The sequence below is a fragment of the Saccostrea cucullata genome, unplaced genomic scaffold, assembly GCF_032062105.1.
Source record: "Saccostrea cucullata isolate Sc308-1 unplaced genomic scaffold, CSIRO_AGI_Scuc_v1 ctg235, whole genome shotgun sequence".
Lineage (NCBI taxonomy): Eukaryota > Metazoa > Mollusca > Bivalvia > Ostreida > Ostreidae > Saccostrea > Saccostrea cuccullata.
The window spans coordinates 472,831-492,525 of NW_026933134.1; the positions used below are offsets into that span (position 1 = coordinate 472,831).

General features: G+C 32.3%; 1 protein-coding gene across 2 annotated transcripts; it reads right to left on the reverse strand.

The window, feature by feature from the left end:
- Positions 1-8,377: 8,377 nt before the first annotated feature.
- LOC134237361 (uncharacterized) lies at positions 8,378-14,669 on the reverse strand. Of its 2 annotated transcripts, none has more exons than XM_062719470.1 (2): positions 14,532-14,669; positions 8,378-11,456 (listed from the first exon to the last, which is right to left on the reverse strand). In XM_062719470.1, the coding sequence occupies exon 2, from the start codon at positions 11,453-11,455 to the stop codon at positions 9,437-9,439; it is 2,019 nt and encodes a 672-aa protein (XP_062575454.1). In that variant the 5' UTR covers position 11,456; positions 14,532-14,669; the 3' UTR covers positions 8,378-9,436. The 2 variants fall into 2 exon arrangements, with proteins under 2 accessions (XP_062575454.1, XP_062575455.1); XM_062719471.1 differs by lacking the exon at positions 14,532-14,669 and adding an exon at positions 13,988-14,088.
- Positions 14,670-19,695: the final 5,026 nt, after the last annotated feature.

Sequence of the window (19,695 nt, forward strand, 5' to 3'; positions counted from 1 at the left end):
TCAGTAAAAATCATGGTATACATTCAAAATGTTAGTAAATGGACCAGACTTTTCGCATACTAGAAAACAAAAGAGTTCAAAATAATTTTCCCGTCAACCAATGTGCCCTCGATTGTCAGAAACTCTTGAAACTTTTGTTATATCAATTTCAGGGTATTTGTGTGTACAATCAAAATTTTATTTTTTTTAGAAAATATATATGTTAATGACTAAGGGCATGGTAAATGTAGTTTCATTTTTATATAAAAGACACTTGACCATGATGTTTAATAAAGCTTAGACTTTAAGTAAGCATAGGGAATTGTAGTACAGCGTCTTGATAAGTCAAACGTTTAGATGTTATTAATTTTGGTAAAAGTTTGTGATTTCAATTATTTAAAACATTCATCGGAGTTTCTAAGTAATTACAGCTGATAAACACCACTACTCGAGTATACTGTTGTAGAGTTCCGGGTACTCCTGAATTTTCTCCCCTGCTGAATTTTGACATAACAATTGTAATAATTCCTCCTTGCTACTAGTATTATTGGGATCACCACTTACAGAATTAAAGCCCAGTTCCTCTAAAACACAATTCAAAAATAAATCTGTCAGTGTTGTTACCTGCCTTATTTGCTGGGACCAGTATATATTGATTGTGTTACCTATCTAATTCTTTCACCTCCGTAGTGTCGAAAACAGAAGGATAGACGTTTTTTACAGTACCCCTCAATCGGAAGCGATTGAGGAATGTACGATAAAGAAATTTCAGTCTGAAAGCTTTGATGAAACATATAGAAATAACGAACAGTTTTCAAGCTGAAAAAATCCATTAAAGCGTAGTCTACATCCTTTTTGACAAATGCCATTCTGGAGGAAAATCTCAAATCTTTTCAAGATATGGTTGATTTCAAAACATTTTAAAAGATCAGTACCCAGAAGTATATTCTGAACATTGATTTTCTTTTAGAAAACTTGATTGTTTCTTACATGTATGTTGAGAATATATAAAATATATAAGTTTGTAAGTCTAATATTGAACTTCTGCAAGAAGCACTACTTTTTACTAATGACGGTTTTCTTTGACATTTACACCTGCATTATGTATGGACGTACAGAATCGGTAATATATAAGAAGCCTTTCTAGTGATCATAGATGTGGTTTTAGGGGGCACTCACATGTGACAGAATGGAGTTGAGGGTAGGATGAATGTCGATTTCTTCAAAGACAACTTATTTTTGTTTTGAAATGGCCCGTTATTCATGTACGTATATATAAGTACTATTTTTCAAAGACAATTAAGAATGGATTTATCTGTAATAAGATGCTTTGGGGGTACATTGCTTTCAACAAAAAAAGAGCATGTATCAGTGTCTAAATAAAAACATTAAAAAGTAAAAAAGGCATTTTGTTTGTTTTTTAAATAAAATTATGAAGATAGCTTTGCATTTAAGCTTTGATAATTAACATAACATTTCTCTTACCAAAGATGAATTGAGTCTTAGACCTATACTTTTCTTTACATTTGTTTAAGAAGAAAATGAGTCTATTTCAAAATCCTTCCTTTTAATTCATCAACCTAAAGTGGCTCTTATGTGGCTCTAACATGGCTCTCCAAACATGAAAATGCTATTATTCATTAACAACATTAACATGTACTTGAATGACAACACAAGACCCCATAGGGATCAAATGGTGAGAGGTTATTTTCAACATGAATCCATTGAAACTGTACCCTGGCCCGCTATGTCTCTAGATAAGAAAGTAACACGTTTGGGATTAAATCGGTCGTAGAATTAATGAGAGGTCCCCAAGATGTAAAGAGAAGAGAATTGAAAGATGCTTTTATTGTGGAATGGTGGAGTTCCCACAAAACTGTTTTTAAACACGACTTGTCTACACCTTGAGAATGTGTGTTAGAGAATTGTTCAAAAGATGTGGTGGAAATATAAAGCTTGCTTATGAAATATTGAAAATGGATGACTCTTTAAATGATTGAATTTGTGTTAGAGAATTGCCCAAAAGATGTGGTGGATATATCATAAAGCTTGCTTATGAATATTGAAAATGGATGACTCTTTAATTGTCAATAAAGTTTGTCATACTTATTGCTAGCAATTCCTGAAAAAAGCAAATGTTCGTAAAGCTTTTTAATTCTATATTTCGTTCATTCAGTGAATGATCAACTGCATTAAAAATGTTAAAAGATGGTATTTACATTGCACTGGCTATGGTAAGTTTAGATCTACTCAGATGTAAAGAATAAAAAAAAATTGACATTCATTTGCTTAGATTCATCTGCGAGAATGAGATGTTTCAGGAAATATCACAGACCAAATTCTGATAAATATAATTGACAGAGTTATTTTTCTTTTCATGAGAAAAGATATTACTACGAAAGCCCAGAAGGCTCATTCGAGATTCGAGATTCGAAATACGAGATTCGAAATTCGAAATACGAGATTCGAAATTCGAGATTCAAGATCCAAATTAACCAATCAAAAGGCAGGTTCAATTTTGATAACTCCCCTTATTATATTTTACAATATAAGAAATCGTTGAATATATTCATATCAAATGGATCATTTGCTTAAATGATAATGCAAGAAAAAAAGATATATGTTTTAAAACGAAATAAAAAGGAATTTTAGGTTACATTTTAGAAAATATATATAAATTCTTATTTTTCCTCATTAAACAAAACAATAGATACGTATATAAAGTATTATATGGTCTTATCGTTGAATTGCGGAATTCTTAAGTCGACATTTTTTTTTATAAGAACATTGATGAGAGAGAAAATTATTATTTATATGAAATGCTAACGAAGTACATTTCTTTACATTGTGACCCCCCCCCAATAAAATTTTATAATTTTGCCTATATATAAAATACTATAGAAATTATAACTACTATATGCTTGTGCAGTGTATATATTTTGTGCCCCCTTAATAAAAACATCTGAATGACTTTATTTGCTTTGTTTTTGGTTGTCAAGAAATTTTTGGCAGTTGATATCTGAAAATGTATGGCTGTTTTATTGATTTACCCCCCCCCCCCCCCCCAATAAAATGAGCATTATGGTTTTATTAAAACAAAAAAGTATATTTGACAAACAGTCTTTGACCAAGTCGGGCGAGACCCGAGTGGTTTCCTTTTAAATAATTATCGAATATATATTTATTGTATTTATGCATCGCAAGATTGACAATGAATGTTGATAACCACACATTTGCCCCCCCCCCCCGAGAATTTCCCACTTGGCCATTCCCATAATTTTTTTCCGATATAATATACTATAGAAAACAGTAACTTTATGCTTATGTCCATTCAAAAATAACTTCCAATTACCATGATAACCACTATTTTTCGAGGTTGGGGTGGGGATAGGGGGATTAACAATGATTTTTTTTTTAATTTATTATTTCCAATGGGTCATTATTTTTATTAAGCATGCATGATTAAGCCATCCGTATTTAAGGGGCTGTCTATTGGTTTCATAACTTTGGTCACTGGCACTTTCTAATACCGTGTCACAAACACTATTCACTTTGAAACCCGTAGATACATAATTATTACAGGGACGAAGCATCGATTTTGAAAGTGGGGTGGGGGGGGGGGCGGGGGGAGGGGGGCAGACAAAAATATTATTTCAAATCTGAAAATAAATACTGACAGAAAAAAATTGTTCAAACCCGAAAATCCTATATTGGGCGTGAAAGGGGGCGGACCTGGGGGGGGGATTAGAACTTCGATTTAGTACCAAATTTCTTTTAATACACTACTACTTATACTTCTTTGACTATATTGCACCACTGTACCGAAAAAACGTATGGGGGGGGGGGGGGGCCGCTTGCAAGCAACAGAATGACCTTTCGATCAACATTTTCAATAGTAAAAAAATTATGTTTCGAAAAAAGGGGGGATGTATGTACTGTTAATCTATTTTAAGTTTACTATCATGTCAACAACCCTGTATCCAAAGTGTATAACACGAAATATATATATTCTTTATATCAATCTCTTATTATCGTTATATGACATTTAAGAAGCTATTATAAATTAATTAAGCATATTTTGCAGACCAAATATCTAATATTTCTTTAAATTTCGTTCTGATAATATATAACACTTTTTCTTGCGTTGTAATTTAATCAAATGACCTCCTCTGTATTAAAATACTCAACGATTTCTTGATAGTAAAAAATAATAAAGGGGAGTAATTGAATCCTCAAACCGCCTTTTGATTGGTTATTTTGGATGTTGAGAATATATAAAATATCGAATTTCGAATCTCGAATTTCGAATCTCGTATTTTGAATCTCGAATCTCGTATTTCGAATCTCGAATCTCGAATGAGCCTTCTGGGCTTTCGTATATTACAGTATGACTTGTCCTATAATAAAATTCGACGAATAACACGAGATACCCTACATAATGTGGCATTGATTAACGAAAAAAATGTGACAAAGGTGCAACAATTCTTTGGCGACTTTCATAAAAAAAAATATATACAAGTGAAAGAGCAGAATGCACAGAAACATTTTTTCCAAGTATATTCTATTTGTTATAATTTTCTCTGATCCTGAAAATTTTTTGTCATTTTAAGATATTGAAATTTTGTCTCAACTATTCATTTGTAGTATTATAAACCCATATCTGTTTTACATTTTGATATTTTTTCAAGTAAAATGTGTTATTTGTAACACAACAACAAAATGTTATGACTTAAACTTTTCTATCGTTAACATCTTTTACACAGCCATCAACATACCCTTATCCCTGAATATAGGGTTCATATCTCCAATTGATTCGATATGCATGAGCATGCTCTACTTACGAACAATGTCTAAAACCAGGAGAATCTCGGAATAAGGAGTTGGACCTTATATCGCGGGTTTGAAACCAGTCCTTCGAATAGGACAGTATATACATGTACCAAAGTCCCGTGTCGCAGTAAGTGCTGGCACGAAAAAAATCCTTCCTGCTCAATGGCCCTTCATCCCGATGCTGATTGAAATTAACACATTTTAGTCATTTTTAGGTTGGTATTTAATATGGCCTCAAACATTTAAAAACACTGGGAATCTGCCAGATACTAGTATTGTTAAGTGAAGTTGGTCTATATTGATATCTTGTTTGTATGTTTTTAACGTTTCATTCGAGAATTTTCACTCATAAGGAGACGCCACCACTTGCCAGTGGAGAGCTACAATTTTTGTCCTATACTCGGCACTCAGGTACAAATGAGTACTCGAGCATTGACGGATCTTTTTCTTACCAAAAATAAATTGAGTCTTAGGCCTACACTTTTATTCATATTCGTTTTAGAAGAAAATGACTCTATTTTAAAATCCTACCTTTTAATTCATCAACCTAAAGTGGCTCTAATGTGGCTCTAACATTGCTCTCCGAACAAGAAAGAAGAATGTGTTGTGAGATGTGTATTGTTTCATTATGTATATAATTAGTAACATTAAGTTTCTTGAACATTCCAGAGTGGTCAACATGTTTGGTCATTTTATCTAGAACATTCTTAAATTTTGTATATGTCCAGATTGTTCCAGTAATATCATGTTTTAACAATTTCTAGAATATTCTAGATTTATAATACTGTATAAATACCCTGTCAATTCAATGCATATACAATAATTGTGAATACTTTGTCGTATGAGCACCATTGAGATACAACTGGGATATATTTTCACTGGGACATTGTGTGCAGCAACGGACACTCTGATGTATGTATTTTTAGATTCTTGCTAAGTTTGTACTTTATGTTTGATATATTTATTATATATTACTGTAAATAAATTATTGTTAAGTTTAAATTGTGTTATTGATCTTTGCTGGCATTTCGGGTAATTCTGACCCATAACAAATGCTATTATTCATTAACAACATTAACCTGTACTTGGATGACAGCACAAGACCCCATCAGGCTCGAATAATGAAGGACTATCTTTAACATGAAGCCAATGAAACTGCTACACTGGCCCGCCATGTCCCAAGGTGTGAAAATAATTGAACACTTTTGTGACTAATTTGGTCGTTGAATTAGTGCGAGGGCCCCAAGATGTAAAAAAAGGAATCGAAAGATGCCTTAATTGTGGAATGGTGGAGTTCCCACAAAACTGTTTTTAAACACGACTTGTCTACACCGCGAGAATGTGTGTTAGAGAATTGTTCAAAAGATGTGGTGGAAATATCATAAAGCTTGCTTATGAAATATTGAAAATGGATGACTCTTTAATTGTCAATAAAGTTTGTCATACTTACTGCTAGCAATTCCTGAAAAAAGCAAATGTACGTAAAGCTTTTTAATTCTATATTTTGTTCATTCAGTGAATGATCAAGTTCATTCAGTGAATGATCAACTGCATTAAATATATGTTAAAAGATGATTTCTACATTGCATTGGATATGGTAAGTTAAGATCTACTCAGATATACATAAAAAAAATACATTTGACATTCATTTGCTTAGATTCATCTGCGATGAGATGTTTGAGGAAATATCAGAGAACAAGTGATGGTTCCAAACTTTTGAGTAAATGTATTTATGTTTATGCCAATAAGTATTTTGACAGCCCAATTACCCATCAAATTGTTAACTTCATTCCAGAATCCTCTAACATTACAATACCTTATCTGATTTCCATAAATGAATAAAACAGATTGTCGCTTGTTGCAACTATCTTTGCGTTTAATAATTTATTTGATTTAATTCTCCAAATTAATAATAACAGTGGCATTTGATTTAAGCAGACAAAAAATTATAAAGATAAGAAATAACCAAATTCTGAGGAAGTGTAAATATAATAGAGAGTCAATGCTTACATTGTGGGTTCGAATCCTACTGTGGGATGTGGAGGCCGGTCCTTCGGATGAGAACGTATAATTCGAGGTTCCGTGTCGCAGAAGGTGCTGAAAAAAGATCCATCACTGTTCAATGGTCCTGAGTGCCGAGTATAGGACAAAATTTGCAAATCTCAACCGCAAATGGTGGCATCTCTATATGAGTAAAAAATTCACGAGAGGGACGTTTACCAATATACAATCAATCATTCAATATAGACCAACTTCATAATATTACTATTTTAATATCTTGAACTTGTTTTTAAATGTTGTAGCGATATTAAATACCAAATACATAAATGAGTCATAAATGAGTTAACTTTCAATAGACCTGTTCAAAACATCATCTTCTTTCCTCTGTATTAACGACCATTGTAGAAGTCCACTCTAATTTAGTCAGCAAGAACCATCAACAAAATCATATATAAAGCGTTCAGTGGGCCCTCTAGATCCATTTGATTTTTAAAGACTTAAGAATGAGCATGGTCAAACTCATAAAACAATATAACATAGGGAAAATAAAAAAATATAACGAAATATTTAACACACGTTTACACAATTTTGAATTAAACAATTGAAACAGTTTTGAACAAGAACAAAAGCCTGTCTTCTTTAATTGATATAATGAAATGCTTTCTTTGGTTGTTATCATGAAAAATAAGGTTGCAACTGTTGCAAAAATAAATGCACAACCCTTATTTCACATTAAATTGAGGCAAAAGTCAATTCTTAAAAACTTGTACAGAGAGATTACTCATTCGTTGAAAACAACTTTGTTTTACTTAATAAATAAAGGAGAAAATATTCAGTGGATGTAAATATATAACATTGAGCTATCACATTAGATGCTGGTTAATGAAAGATCCCTCTCCGCTCAATTGCCCTAAATACCGAGTATAAGTCAAATTTTGCAGCTCTCCAGTAGCAATTGGTTTCGTCTCCATTTCTCAAGAGGGGCGTCAAATATAAAACAAGCAAACAAACAAATTACACAAGGAAGGAGAACGTATTTTTGAGGACTGCACTTAAAAATAAATGAGCCTTATTGTGAAACAAAATTTAAGAGATCTAGTGTCTAAATATATAATATATCAAAAGAAACCATATGGAAATAACTAACAGTATTTAAGATCAAAACTCCATAAATCAATACAAAATAGGATGAGAGCAAACACGGACATCCGAAACATTAGAGGTGGTATCAGGTGCCATGGGGAAGTGAGCATCCCGTGTCGACCTGTCACACCGGTCGTGTGCTCATTGTCAGGATCGGGAAATAACCGCAAAATCCGTTGTCAATTCAGTGTATAAATAAGGGAGTAACAATTAGTATGGAAAAAACTCAGTCAGCATTTATCTCAATGATGAATTGTATTTGCTGACATGGACATTGTATCGATCAAATCAAACTAATCAATTATGAAATTATCATTTTTTAAATACTTTCACTGGAGATTAGTCAGGTAAATCAGCCATCCTGAAAAAAATTCCAAGAATTGTGTTGACAAAACTATTGCCACCTACCTTTTTGTTGTATGTCTTATATAAATAGTAAGTGAATATACTTTTTTTGTATAAAATAAAAGATCTTGTAAATTAAGCTTTAATATAAATTGAAATACAATGGATATTGATATTGAATGCATATTCTCATTTTTTTTAAAATCATTAAGTGTTTAAAAAATTCATTCAATTAGATACAAGAAGATGGTTTTAATTATGTTTAATAAGATTCATTATAAACAAACGTATAAATACAAAGTTTACATTCTATAGATTTTGACAAGACATTATTGATGAAGTAATAATACACAAAAACACCTATTTGCTGTCGTGTTTCAAGCATTAATGAGAATAATGAGTACTCGACTATCATTTGACTTCTCAATATTTTGACAAAGATTTCAATGGGAAAGTGATATCTTTTTTGTAGGTTTTTTTATGTCGACTGATTTCTGATAAAAGTTGAAAAACATTATGACTGTGATAATTATCAATAAATTTTTATACTTTACTTGTTCCATCTGTTTATAAAAAGAAAATGTAAGTGAAAGAGAAAGAGAGAGAGATTGTTTTTGGATATCGTTCAACATACTTAGAACATAAGCATAATACTGTATAATTGTCTGCTTAAAATCGAAACTGTCTATTACTAGAGTATAGAATGACATGAACAAATTAATTATTTTACGTTTTTGCACAGTATTTAATTAAATATTTTCTCAGCTTTAACGCTTGTACATTGAACTATAGTCATTAATAAAAAAATCTTTCTGCAGAGAAATTTCATTTGAAATGTTGCAAAAATTCAAAAATTGTTTGTTGTCGACAAATATTCAAAGTTGCAAATAAAAAGCAAAGTGACAAAATAGCGAAAAATGTTGACGTAATCAATTATAAAAGTTCACAGCATATTTCCAATGTAAACCGAATCCATAATCTGAATTAAGCTTAATTCATAAAAATGATCAATTCTATCAGCATCTGTACACTAATGCTTCTGAATAAAAAGTAGAGTTTAAACAAATAAAATATAAAGAAATGCTGGCTAAATTTTGGTACGTTTGATAACATTGTCCATCAATTACAAACTTGTTGCTCAGGAATTTTGATTTCTATACTGGACATCTTGTATTCTATAATACGTTGCCTCCTGGATGCCATGCAATGGAGTAGCTATGAGAGATTTTTGAAAAGACAGAAGGGCCCCCTGATAATCTCCACAAATCTGTTGACAAATTCCAAGAATCTGCCAGGATATGTCCCTGAAGAAGCCAAAAATATAATGGTTCTTGTCATAATGGAGGAGTGAATACAGTTCTTTCAGAACTTCCTGTCTTTTATCTGGCTTATCACAATAACTTAACACTAGCAACATCAGTGTCATCACGTATGGGGGAACAAAAATAGCATGTAATAATGTCATTCTACATTCTAATTCTAATTCTTTTATCATAGGAATATTTAATTCAATGCTCATAGCGACAGCTTTCCTCATTTTCTCGCTTAGCGGTAGTCTTCCCACTTCATCAATATACCCCTGTTGATCTTTAACATCAACATGCATGATGTAAGGTTGTGTAAGAATTCTTTTTATCATTGTCAATTTTGTAATCGCTTCCTCATTTTTACCGACTGAGAACAGGAATAAACCCAGATAAATTCCATCAGAAATACACCCCATATTTGGACAAACTTTTAATATATTCAAACACACATACATAGTTCTTAATCTGCTTTTGTTGTGTGTGGTGCTGGATGTACTGAGTAAATGGTAAACAGCACATCTGAGAATTGTTGAGATGAATTTCCTGAGAGCGACACGCTTCCACGCAGTAATGCCGGAGTCATTCAAGAACCCGACTGCGGAGTGCAGAATAGTAAAACAGTGTAAAGTATTAGTGCAAAGACTGAGAAAAGTGCATAACCAATGAATTTCCTGAAAAATACAAGCGTCGATGGTTATCTCAGATACAATATCTGATTCGGCCGTACTTAATACGTATAGCCTGTTGCAAACTGCTTTAGTGAAGCAATCTTTGAGTGACTTGCAATTAAACAGGCATGAAATTCCTAGTTTGTATATATCAAAAAGCCGTTCATACAATATCTGCTGTGAATGTCCAAATACTTTTGTGATAAACATGTTGTTTTCAGGAATGAAAAAATTTGGAAGATAAGCACGATGCACACATGACAATAAAAATTTGAAACACAACCAAAATCCTGACAACAAGGTGGAGGAGGTCCAGTCTAATTCAGTATTATTTTGAATAACCCAAAACAAAGTTGTTTTCATAAAATATGAACAGAGCAATGGTTGTCCATTTGTATCTTTTACAGTGAGGACCTCTTTTAAAAATAATTTCAACAATCCATAACACATAAACTGTGTGTGATTCATACACCATACAAGTTTCTGTTCAGCTACAGAGAATGAAATCCTCCATTCACAATCTTCCTGAGGTGATCCTTTGAATCCTATTGGTACAACATGGCAACCTGAGTTGATGATATCTCTTAAAACATTGTTCAATGGCCATCCCTGAGTCTGACTTCTCTGAATAAAAGAATAAGCGATCGACGGCCAGTCTTTACAGGCAAAACAATGGGCAGAGTCACATTCAATATCAACAATTCTTACGGTTGCGCAAGGTCCATGATGAGTAGAGTTTTGCCAGACTTCCTTTAATTTATTTTCTCTGTACATTGCACTTGAAATGTATAATCCATCATTAATCCTAGTACTGGATAATATAATATACCAATTACCTGTGCGAGTGAGTAGTTTTAACATTACAAATCCCGGAAGGTTGTCAGAATACTCCATTAGAATCAGAGTACACCCTGCGCTGTATTTGTGTGCATCTTTGAGATCACATATAACATGCTGATCAGTCGGCCAGTGCATATAGTCGTAGTCGGATGTTTGGGAACGAAATCCCTCTTTTTTACTTCCACTGAGAATTCTTCTATATCCTTGACTTTTTTCCGCGGGCGCTCTTAAACGTTCCTTAATATCCGTCAAATCTCTTCTTATTATTATTATTGTAGGTGTACCTACTATGCTGCACATATTTCTGTAAACAACATCTGATATCCTTGGTATTTCATCCATTCTAGGTTTAAAATAAGATTTGCTTCAATAAGATAAAATTATCATTCATTCTTTTTGTTTATAGCATATCATTATAGTTAAGGGGGAGGGGGGTAGTGAAGTTAAAAAAACAAAACAAATACAATTTCAAGACTAAATCGCTCTTGTGTAAAATTGATGAAATATAGATTAAGATGCAACATATTTTAAAAGGTCATTAAAAATCAACTATATAAGCACTCTAGATGTCTGGCTGAAAGAGTAATAAAAAATTCTGAACAAATTGTTCAATTTTCCGCAGGATTCCCTGATGTGAAAAACATTACAAAAAATATACTTAACTATAGTAAGTACTTGATATTTTAAATTACCATGATAATGTAATAAGACATGCTAATTATGTATATTATTTTGGGGGAAAATATCATGTTAATATACAAGAAACAGTTCTTTTTAATTTCGGAAACTTACTTGTAGGAAGTTTTAAATTAAAATATGTTATTCTGAAAATCAGAGTAAACGCACTGTGATTTACTCAAGTGAAAACATTGATTTTACTGTAGTTAATATATACGAAAGCCAAATGAGCTCATTTTCGTAGGTAAAAAAATAATTTTTTTGCGTTATAACGCGAAACTTTCACGAATAAACGCGTAACTTTCGCGTTATAACACGGAACTTTCGCGAATAAACGATTAACTCTCGCGTTATGTCGCGAAACTTTCGCGAATAAACGCGTTACTTTCGCGTTATAACACAAACTTTCGCGATATAACGCGAAACTTTTGCTGTTTAACCAGACATTTGCTTTAGACTCAACTTTCTTTCGATTTTGTCTTCAAGTTTATTCATTACAGGGATAAGCAAAGGCTATTATTATTTTGGACTATCACAAGATAAATTGAAAGCTTTCTTGCCATTGAATCCTTCTTAACCGTCACAATTTGTCTTTCTCAACGTCGTTCAAACAATTAAAAGTTTATGCGAGTTTTCTAAAAGTTAAACTTCAAAATTATTAATTTCAGGGAAAATCACCCCTTTTCGGCGTATTTTTTATGCACTCTCTAGAGAATTTGAAATAATTAGATATTAAATTTTAAAAAAAAATGACAAAATGAGATTAATTTGTCAATTGTGTCCAACCGCATTTGTGAAAATTGGATAGATTTTCATTTGTCTCCCTTGGATTCGCTGTGGAAATACGATATTCTTTTTTGAGGATGCATCACGTTGTCATTCAATTGCTTACGAAAACATTGACAATACAAAGTGTACAAACTCTGTGTATACCTTCATAGATTTTATTTATGGCTAGTCCACGAACTTCTCTATAACCCAATATATAAATATTGGAGAAAATTTAGAGACCCTTCTCCTCAAGAAATTTGTAATTAACAATATCCAATTATAATTGTTATTTAAACAGCATCATATGACCCGTTAAGCTGATGAAATTATACATTGTTCATTCACTTTTAAGTTATATTTCTACAGTGTATAATTTTTTGTCCAAAATCATTGATTGCTTAATTTACTAGTGGAACAGTTGTAGTAAATGTTCCTGATTAAAAAAATAGCTTGAAAAAAGTGTCAATTAGAGATTTTCTTTACAAAATGATCAGTATAAAGAATTTAACAATGAAAAAACATGTACAAGAAAGTAAAATTCATTTTATTAATTCAATGGTAAAGTTTTAAAATAAAAAAAAAATTCTGATGACTAATCCATCCTATTCTCGCATCATTTCGCCAGTACATCTTCTGAAAAAAATGATATTTTATAAATAAAATCCTGAGAGTTCCCGTCTGTGTTTATGTTCTAATCTGTCAGTCAAGATCAATGTTCCTGCGTGACATTACTATATGCATTTTATTTCGCGAAAGTTACACATTATATATCGAGAAAGTTATGACGCGAAAGTTTCGCGTTATAATGTGTAAGTTACGCGTTTATTTGCGAAAGTTTCGCATTATAACGCGAAGATTTCGCGTTATATTGCGAAATTTACGCGTTTATTCGCAAAAGTTTTGATTTTATTCGCGAAAGTTTCGCGTTATAATGCGATTTTTTTTATTACCTACGAAATTGAGCTCATTGGCCTTTCGTAAATATGAACTGCATTTTTGAAAAATTCTATTTTGTTGTTAAACTGTGGTATTATGATTAATTTTGTATGTAATTTAAACCTTTATGATAAATTAGACTGAAATTAAGCAGAAGAAAGACTTGGATATACAATCCAATATACAGTTTTATTTAAGACATCATTATTGTACAGGGCGACAATAATGTAATTTTGATTCAATCAAAGCTTATAGATAATTCTTCCATCGCAAATATAAACAGCAAAAGTTTATTAACATTATTTTTTTGTCATTGAAATAGTTATTTACAATTTTGTAACAAAAAATTCTTACATGAGAGTTGCAGCTCATATTGCTTCAACTGTATCACTTTTTTGTTCGAGAACATAGATGTCCTTTATGTGGAAGTCATTCAAACATTTTTAATGTAATAATTTTTACAAAAACGTAAAGATATTACAAACTTACCTTCATTACAAAACTATACGGACAATAATCATATACAACTAAAAGAAATAAATTGGAAAATCCGCATCTTTTCTTTTAAGAAGTCAGTTAAAATGCGTGGGCTAGAGAGTATATTCAGTTCATACACAGTCGGGCGGAAACACTGATAGTTCTTTACAAGTGGATTAGTAAGAAGAAATGCTTGAAGCGAAAAGAGTACTAATTATATTCCCAGAGAACTCCATACAAACCTTTTGTACTCGCAGTACTTTACTAATTTAATTTCAGAAAAATCCTTGGCATCATTTAAAACTTTATCATAAGCGACTATGAAAATCTCCTTAAAAAATATACTGTCTCATGGGGTTTATAGGTCAAAATGAATTTTAAGTCTTCATCATTATTAAATAAAGCGATCGGCAGTAAATGACACTTTGCCAAAAATATCTATTCCCATTCCTACAATCTCCCCCGGTATTCCTATATTTTCAGTAATATTCTTACATTCCACCATTTATTTCAAACATTAATATATTTTCACTTTAAGATGAAGATAACTACATACCTGGATTCAGCCAATCAAGTAATGCCTAACTACTCAGTATTCTAGTCTACACTGTGAAACAAATCGCATGTTCATCCGGGGATTTGGTACGCTCATTCCTTTAAGATGTTCCGATATCTTTATAAGTTGATACATCCCTTTGTTTATCTACTTCCAGTGTTTATCAGATCCTAAAATGAATATTTCTTAAGGACACACGATCCTCAGTCAGAAAGGATAATTTATTTCAAAAACCCTCAAAATTAGGCTTAAAATTAAACTTTTTCATGCAACAATGTTTATTTTATTTGTCTTCATAAAACTCAATGATCTCTGAACTTCTTATATAGAAAGGGTCCTATAAAAAAATTATTACATTACTAATAAATAGTCTCTAATAACAAAAACTGCCAAAAATGCAGAGAATTTTAGCGTTCAATATCTTGACGTTTTATTGAATGCTAACTTTGTATAACTTATATGAGTATGCCCGAAGCATCCGAATACGAGCACGCCCCGTTGTAAACAAATAAAGTCGGCTGGTCAAAATTCTCAGAGCTAAATTTAAGAAAGGAAGTTGCATCTAGATAAGATGTGTTTATTTTTTTTTTTTACACAAAAGTGAAATTACAACATGTATTTATTAAAATATAGTACGTATTAGACCCATAAAAACCTAATTATTATATGATTGAATAATTTCCATCTCTCTGATTGGTTGAGATCTAACTATGTGAGAAAAAGATTACGTTGTATTGACCTGCACGTGACGTTCCAGGTCAATACAAGGATTAATTCCCTCTACTTTGATCTAAAAATAGATTGAGAAATTCCAAATTGATACATATTGTTTTGGAAAGCTATTTAAACGACTTATGATGATTTTTTTTCTCATGTGAACAAAACATAAGCGAATGTATATTTTAGGGTGAGGGTGGTAGGAGGGGATGCAGGGACCCCCTCTAACATTTTCACTGAACATTTTTTTTTACTATTTGGCAGTCAATTTTTCCTAATAATACTCCTTCCTTTCAAAATCTGTCCTATAAAAAAGACTTACATTATATATTTTTTTTTCATGTGGCAACGAAAAATTGATAAAAAAAAAAAAAACACATTCAAATTGATACGACTGGTAAGGTTTTTTCACATTTTAATTCTGCTTCTCTCTTGTTTTTGGCCAGGACTTAAAATGTGAACAAGTAATAATAAATATATAATAAATATATAATATATATATATACATATAATAAAACAATTATTGCTGTTTTTGAGGTCAATACAATGATTTATCCATCTTTGAAACAGCAATGATTGTATAATATTTAGCAAATCATATCGCTCAGTAGGGTCATCAGAATGATGCGATATTGAACGCTAACAGGACAGACATTAATTTGAATACCGATACTTAAAATCATTAATATGAGGGTATTTTGTTGGAATAATTATTATAAATTATGTGGAAATGTTTTAGCTATATAATAAAGGAGTTAATGAACTTATATTGGTGAATATTGGCACTTGCTTATCTGTTAAAATGCACTCGCAAGCTCGTGTATTTGAATAGCCAACTCGTGCCAATATTCACCAATATAATGTAACGTTTAGGGGGAGGGACTCTGTCCCTCTCTCTCTACTCTCTCTCTCTCTAGGGGTTGTCCTATCTTTCGTGGCAAGGCTTGCGTTACACAGCTCAACCCGAGCTCAGGAGGGCTAGTATGGCACAGTGTTTCAAAACTCAATACCCTTTAACCGTATTTCACAACACACTAAATTATCTCCCTTTAATTAATGAACTCGGATAATACACCACTGCCCAAAACCTTAACCTCCTTTTATTAACCCGCGCTCTCTAAGTTACACTAAATTTATTAATACACGAAATCTCTGTTTTACTTATATTTGTCAAGCTCGGTACAACGTAGACCTAAGGAAGTCACTATAAATTCTCTAATACTCATTATTTTAATACTCAGTTCTTAACCTCTTATATCCCACAATTTCCATTTTGTTGGAAAACCACACTTTGAGAAAACCTTGTAAATCTCTGTACTTGAAATGAGGCAAAATACAGTTTTACAATTTATTATAAGAATTATTTCTCAAATGAACAATCAGCAAATTCTAAACTCTGTCTCAGTCTGTCTCTAGTCACCTATTAGTCCTAACTTATCTGTCTAAAAACAACTTCAATGCAACTCACAAAACTCCTGTGTTTCAAAACTTCCTTCCAGATCTCCTGGATGAAAGTAAAAACCAATAACTAAAACTTAATCTTTTAAACCTAATTAAATCCTAACAAATTTGAATACCAGTAATTCCTGCAAATTTCCTAAGTCTGAATTCCAGTTAAAAACAGTAGCAAAATTTAGAAATACACTAGCTTCCTTAGCTAATTGTATAAATTACGCAAACAATTTCAAGTAGTTCTAAAATTTAACAGCAATTTACCAAAAATTCAAACAACTAGCAAATTTTAACCAAGTCCAATTCTCAGTTAAAATTCACTAAAACCTGACCAAAACTTCCTATAAAATTCCACAAATATTCCAAAAGTTTCTTGAATTCCTTAAAATAACCCTGGCTCTTCTTAAACTAAAACTAAAAAGTCATTATTAAATCTAATTTAAAAACGCCCAACCCATACTAACTCCTTACCCCTAAAACACGACTTCTCTATACCATTCAACCTAGCAGAAGAGCAAAAATTCCTTGAATCTCTCTCTTTTATACAATAATATGACGTAATTGTTGGAAACTGTTGGACTCGTTGGAAAACGTTGGCGAATCTCTCGAGACATTTCCCGTAAGCAGCAAAGTCTATAGAAAGATCTAATAACTACAAACAAGACAACCTTTCTGAATGAATGCAATCTCTAAATACAGTCTTCAATTAGAATAAGTAAATTAAACTCCATTTAAATCAACAAGTAACACAATTTACTCCAAAATCCTAAAACTATCGTAACTTTTATGATCGGGCTCGACTTACACAATTTACGACCGCCAAGTTCGTTAACAAATCTACCAATCTATAAATTGCCGATAATTAACTGAAAACAAGTTAAACTTCAAGAAAACATGATTCCATCCATAAATCTATGGTTCATCTACTACAGAAGACCAATTAAAGTCCCTATAACATGAAGTAAGCTAAAATACCACAACTTTACTACTGCTATGTTCAGCTGATTTCTACATAACTCTAAACATGTGCACAAACTATTTCAACTCATAGAAATCACTTAAACTGGTCAATAATCACCTATCAAGTACGTGGAAAGCATAAATTAACACCTATTTCTGCAATGTCAAGTAATTATAACACATATACAATTCATCTATTAAATCTCCTACAATGTCAACAATAAGCAGGTTCAATAACTCTGTATAAAACTAATCTGTCAAATCTCTGGACCGTTACACTACCCTCCTCTCAAAATATTTGTGTCCTCACAAATGACTTATGTCAAACAAATGTCAAATCTACACATTAAGGTCAAACTGTCTACCTTACAATGTACAATTATTACATTTCAATAATATGACATAATCTGAAATTAGATTCGGCTATAATGTACACATATCAATGCTTGAATTTAAAGTTCATCATTCCCTACAATAGAATATAAATTAGCACGGTTCCATTTAACACAGTTCCATTTAGCACAGTTCCATTTAATCAATCACACACGATTCCTGGTCCTTCTCATCTAGGTATCGTCCTGTCAAAGGTACGTCTTACCGTCAAGCATCATTGTCTGGTCCGTCTCTGCTTGGATCATCATCATCAGCTCATACCATCATGGTAATCGTCAAAGCTGAAAAACCTTTACCTTTGTGTTTTCCTTATGCGGGTCCTCTGTGAAAGCTGAGGGTCTTGCTCTACCAATGCCCCCTTCTCCTGTCCCCTTCATGGCGAGATTTCTGATGATTCCAACGTCGGTTTCCCACTACACAGGCAAGGCTGTGGTGAAGGTTCCATCGTTGCCACCATGGACAGTGGGTTTTACAGATGGCACTAAGTACAGTCTCTTCACTGGCACTGCACCATAGCCGGTATCCTTTCCTGGACTTTGAGGTAACATCAATATGTTGGATCCTAAGTCAAACTTCTTAGTTTCGTCTTCTTTCTCTCCCTGGATGATCACAGTATTCACCTCTTCCTCAGAGGAGATTTCCATGCTGACTTTTCTTCCCATAACATCATCATTATTTTCAACAACATTTTCTGCCATTGTCACTGGATATCTAGCGGCAAACTCTTCCAACAATTTCACTATAGAATCTTTTGACACTTCACTACACTCATCCTCTTCTCTGTCAGCTAGTACTGGTACATGTATATCTACAATCATTTCTGATTCTGATTCCTATTTGAGCTCAAGAACACAATGTGTAAAGTTAGGTACTTATTCCTCTAAATTTATGCCCGTCACAGCAGGTGTGCCACAAGGTTCTATTTTAGGACCACTTTTATTTTTACTGTACATAAATGATCTTCCTCTACATGTAAATAATTCAGATATTGATTTGTTCGCTGATGATGCAACTTTACATACATATCATAATAATGTGCATTCTATTGAAAATGCCCTAAATGTTGATTTGTGTGAGATTGAAGACTGGTGTTCTAGAAATCAAATGGTGTTGAATATTGAGAAGACAAAATGTATGCTTATGGGGACTGAACATAGAAAATCTAAATTAACAACCTCAAAATTAGATTTGTGTGTATCAGACAAAGTTCTTAAAAATGTTGAATCAGAAAAACTCCTTGGAGTACATATTGATCATTCATTGCGCTATATTGGAGTTTTATGAAGAGACTTACTTTTACATTTGACAGCTGACTTTTACATTTTAGTGATTGGAGTTTGTCTCTGTTTAAATTGTAAAAGTCAGTCATCGATTGTAAAAGTAAGTCTCTTCATAAAACTCCATTAGTCATATTGATTCTGTGTGCAAGTCCTTGACGTATAAACTATTTACATTACGTAAAATAAAAAAAATTTCTCCCATAACACACGCGGAAACTTTTTTATAATGCATACATTCTGCCATCTTTAAATTATTGCTTAACTATATGGGGCAATGCTCCAGGTGCTGGCATAGAAAGAGTCTTTAAATTACAAAAAAGAGCAGCCAGAATTATATTAGATGCGGCACCAGATGCTCCATC

Excerpts from the sequence above, each read along its gene's own strand:
- LOC134237361 (XM_062719470.1), bottom strand. The coding sequence starts at position 11,455 with ATGGATGAAATACCAAGGATATCAGATGTTGTTTACAGAAATATGTGC.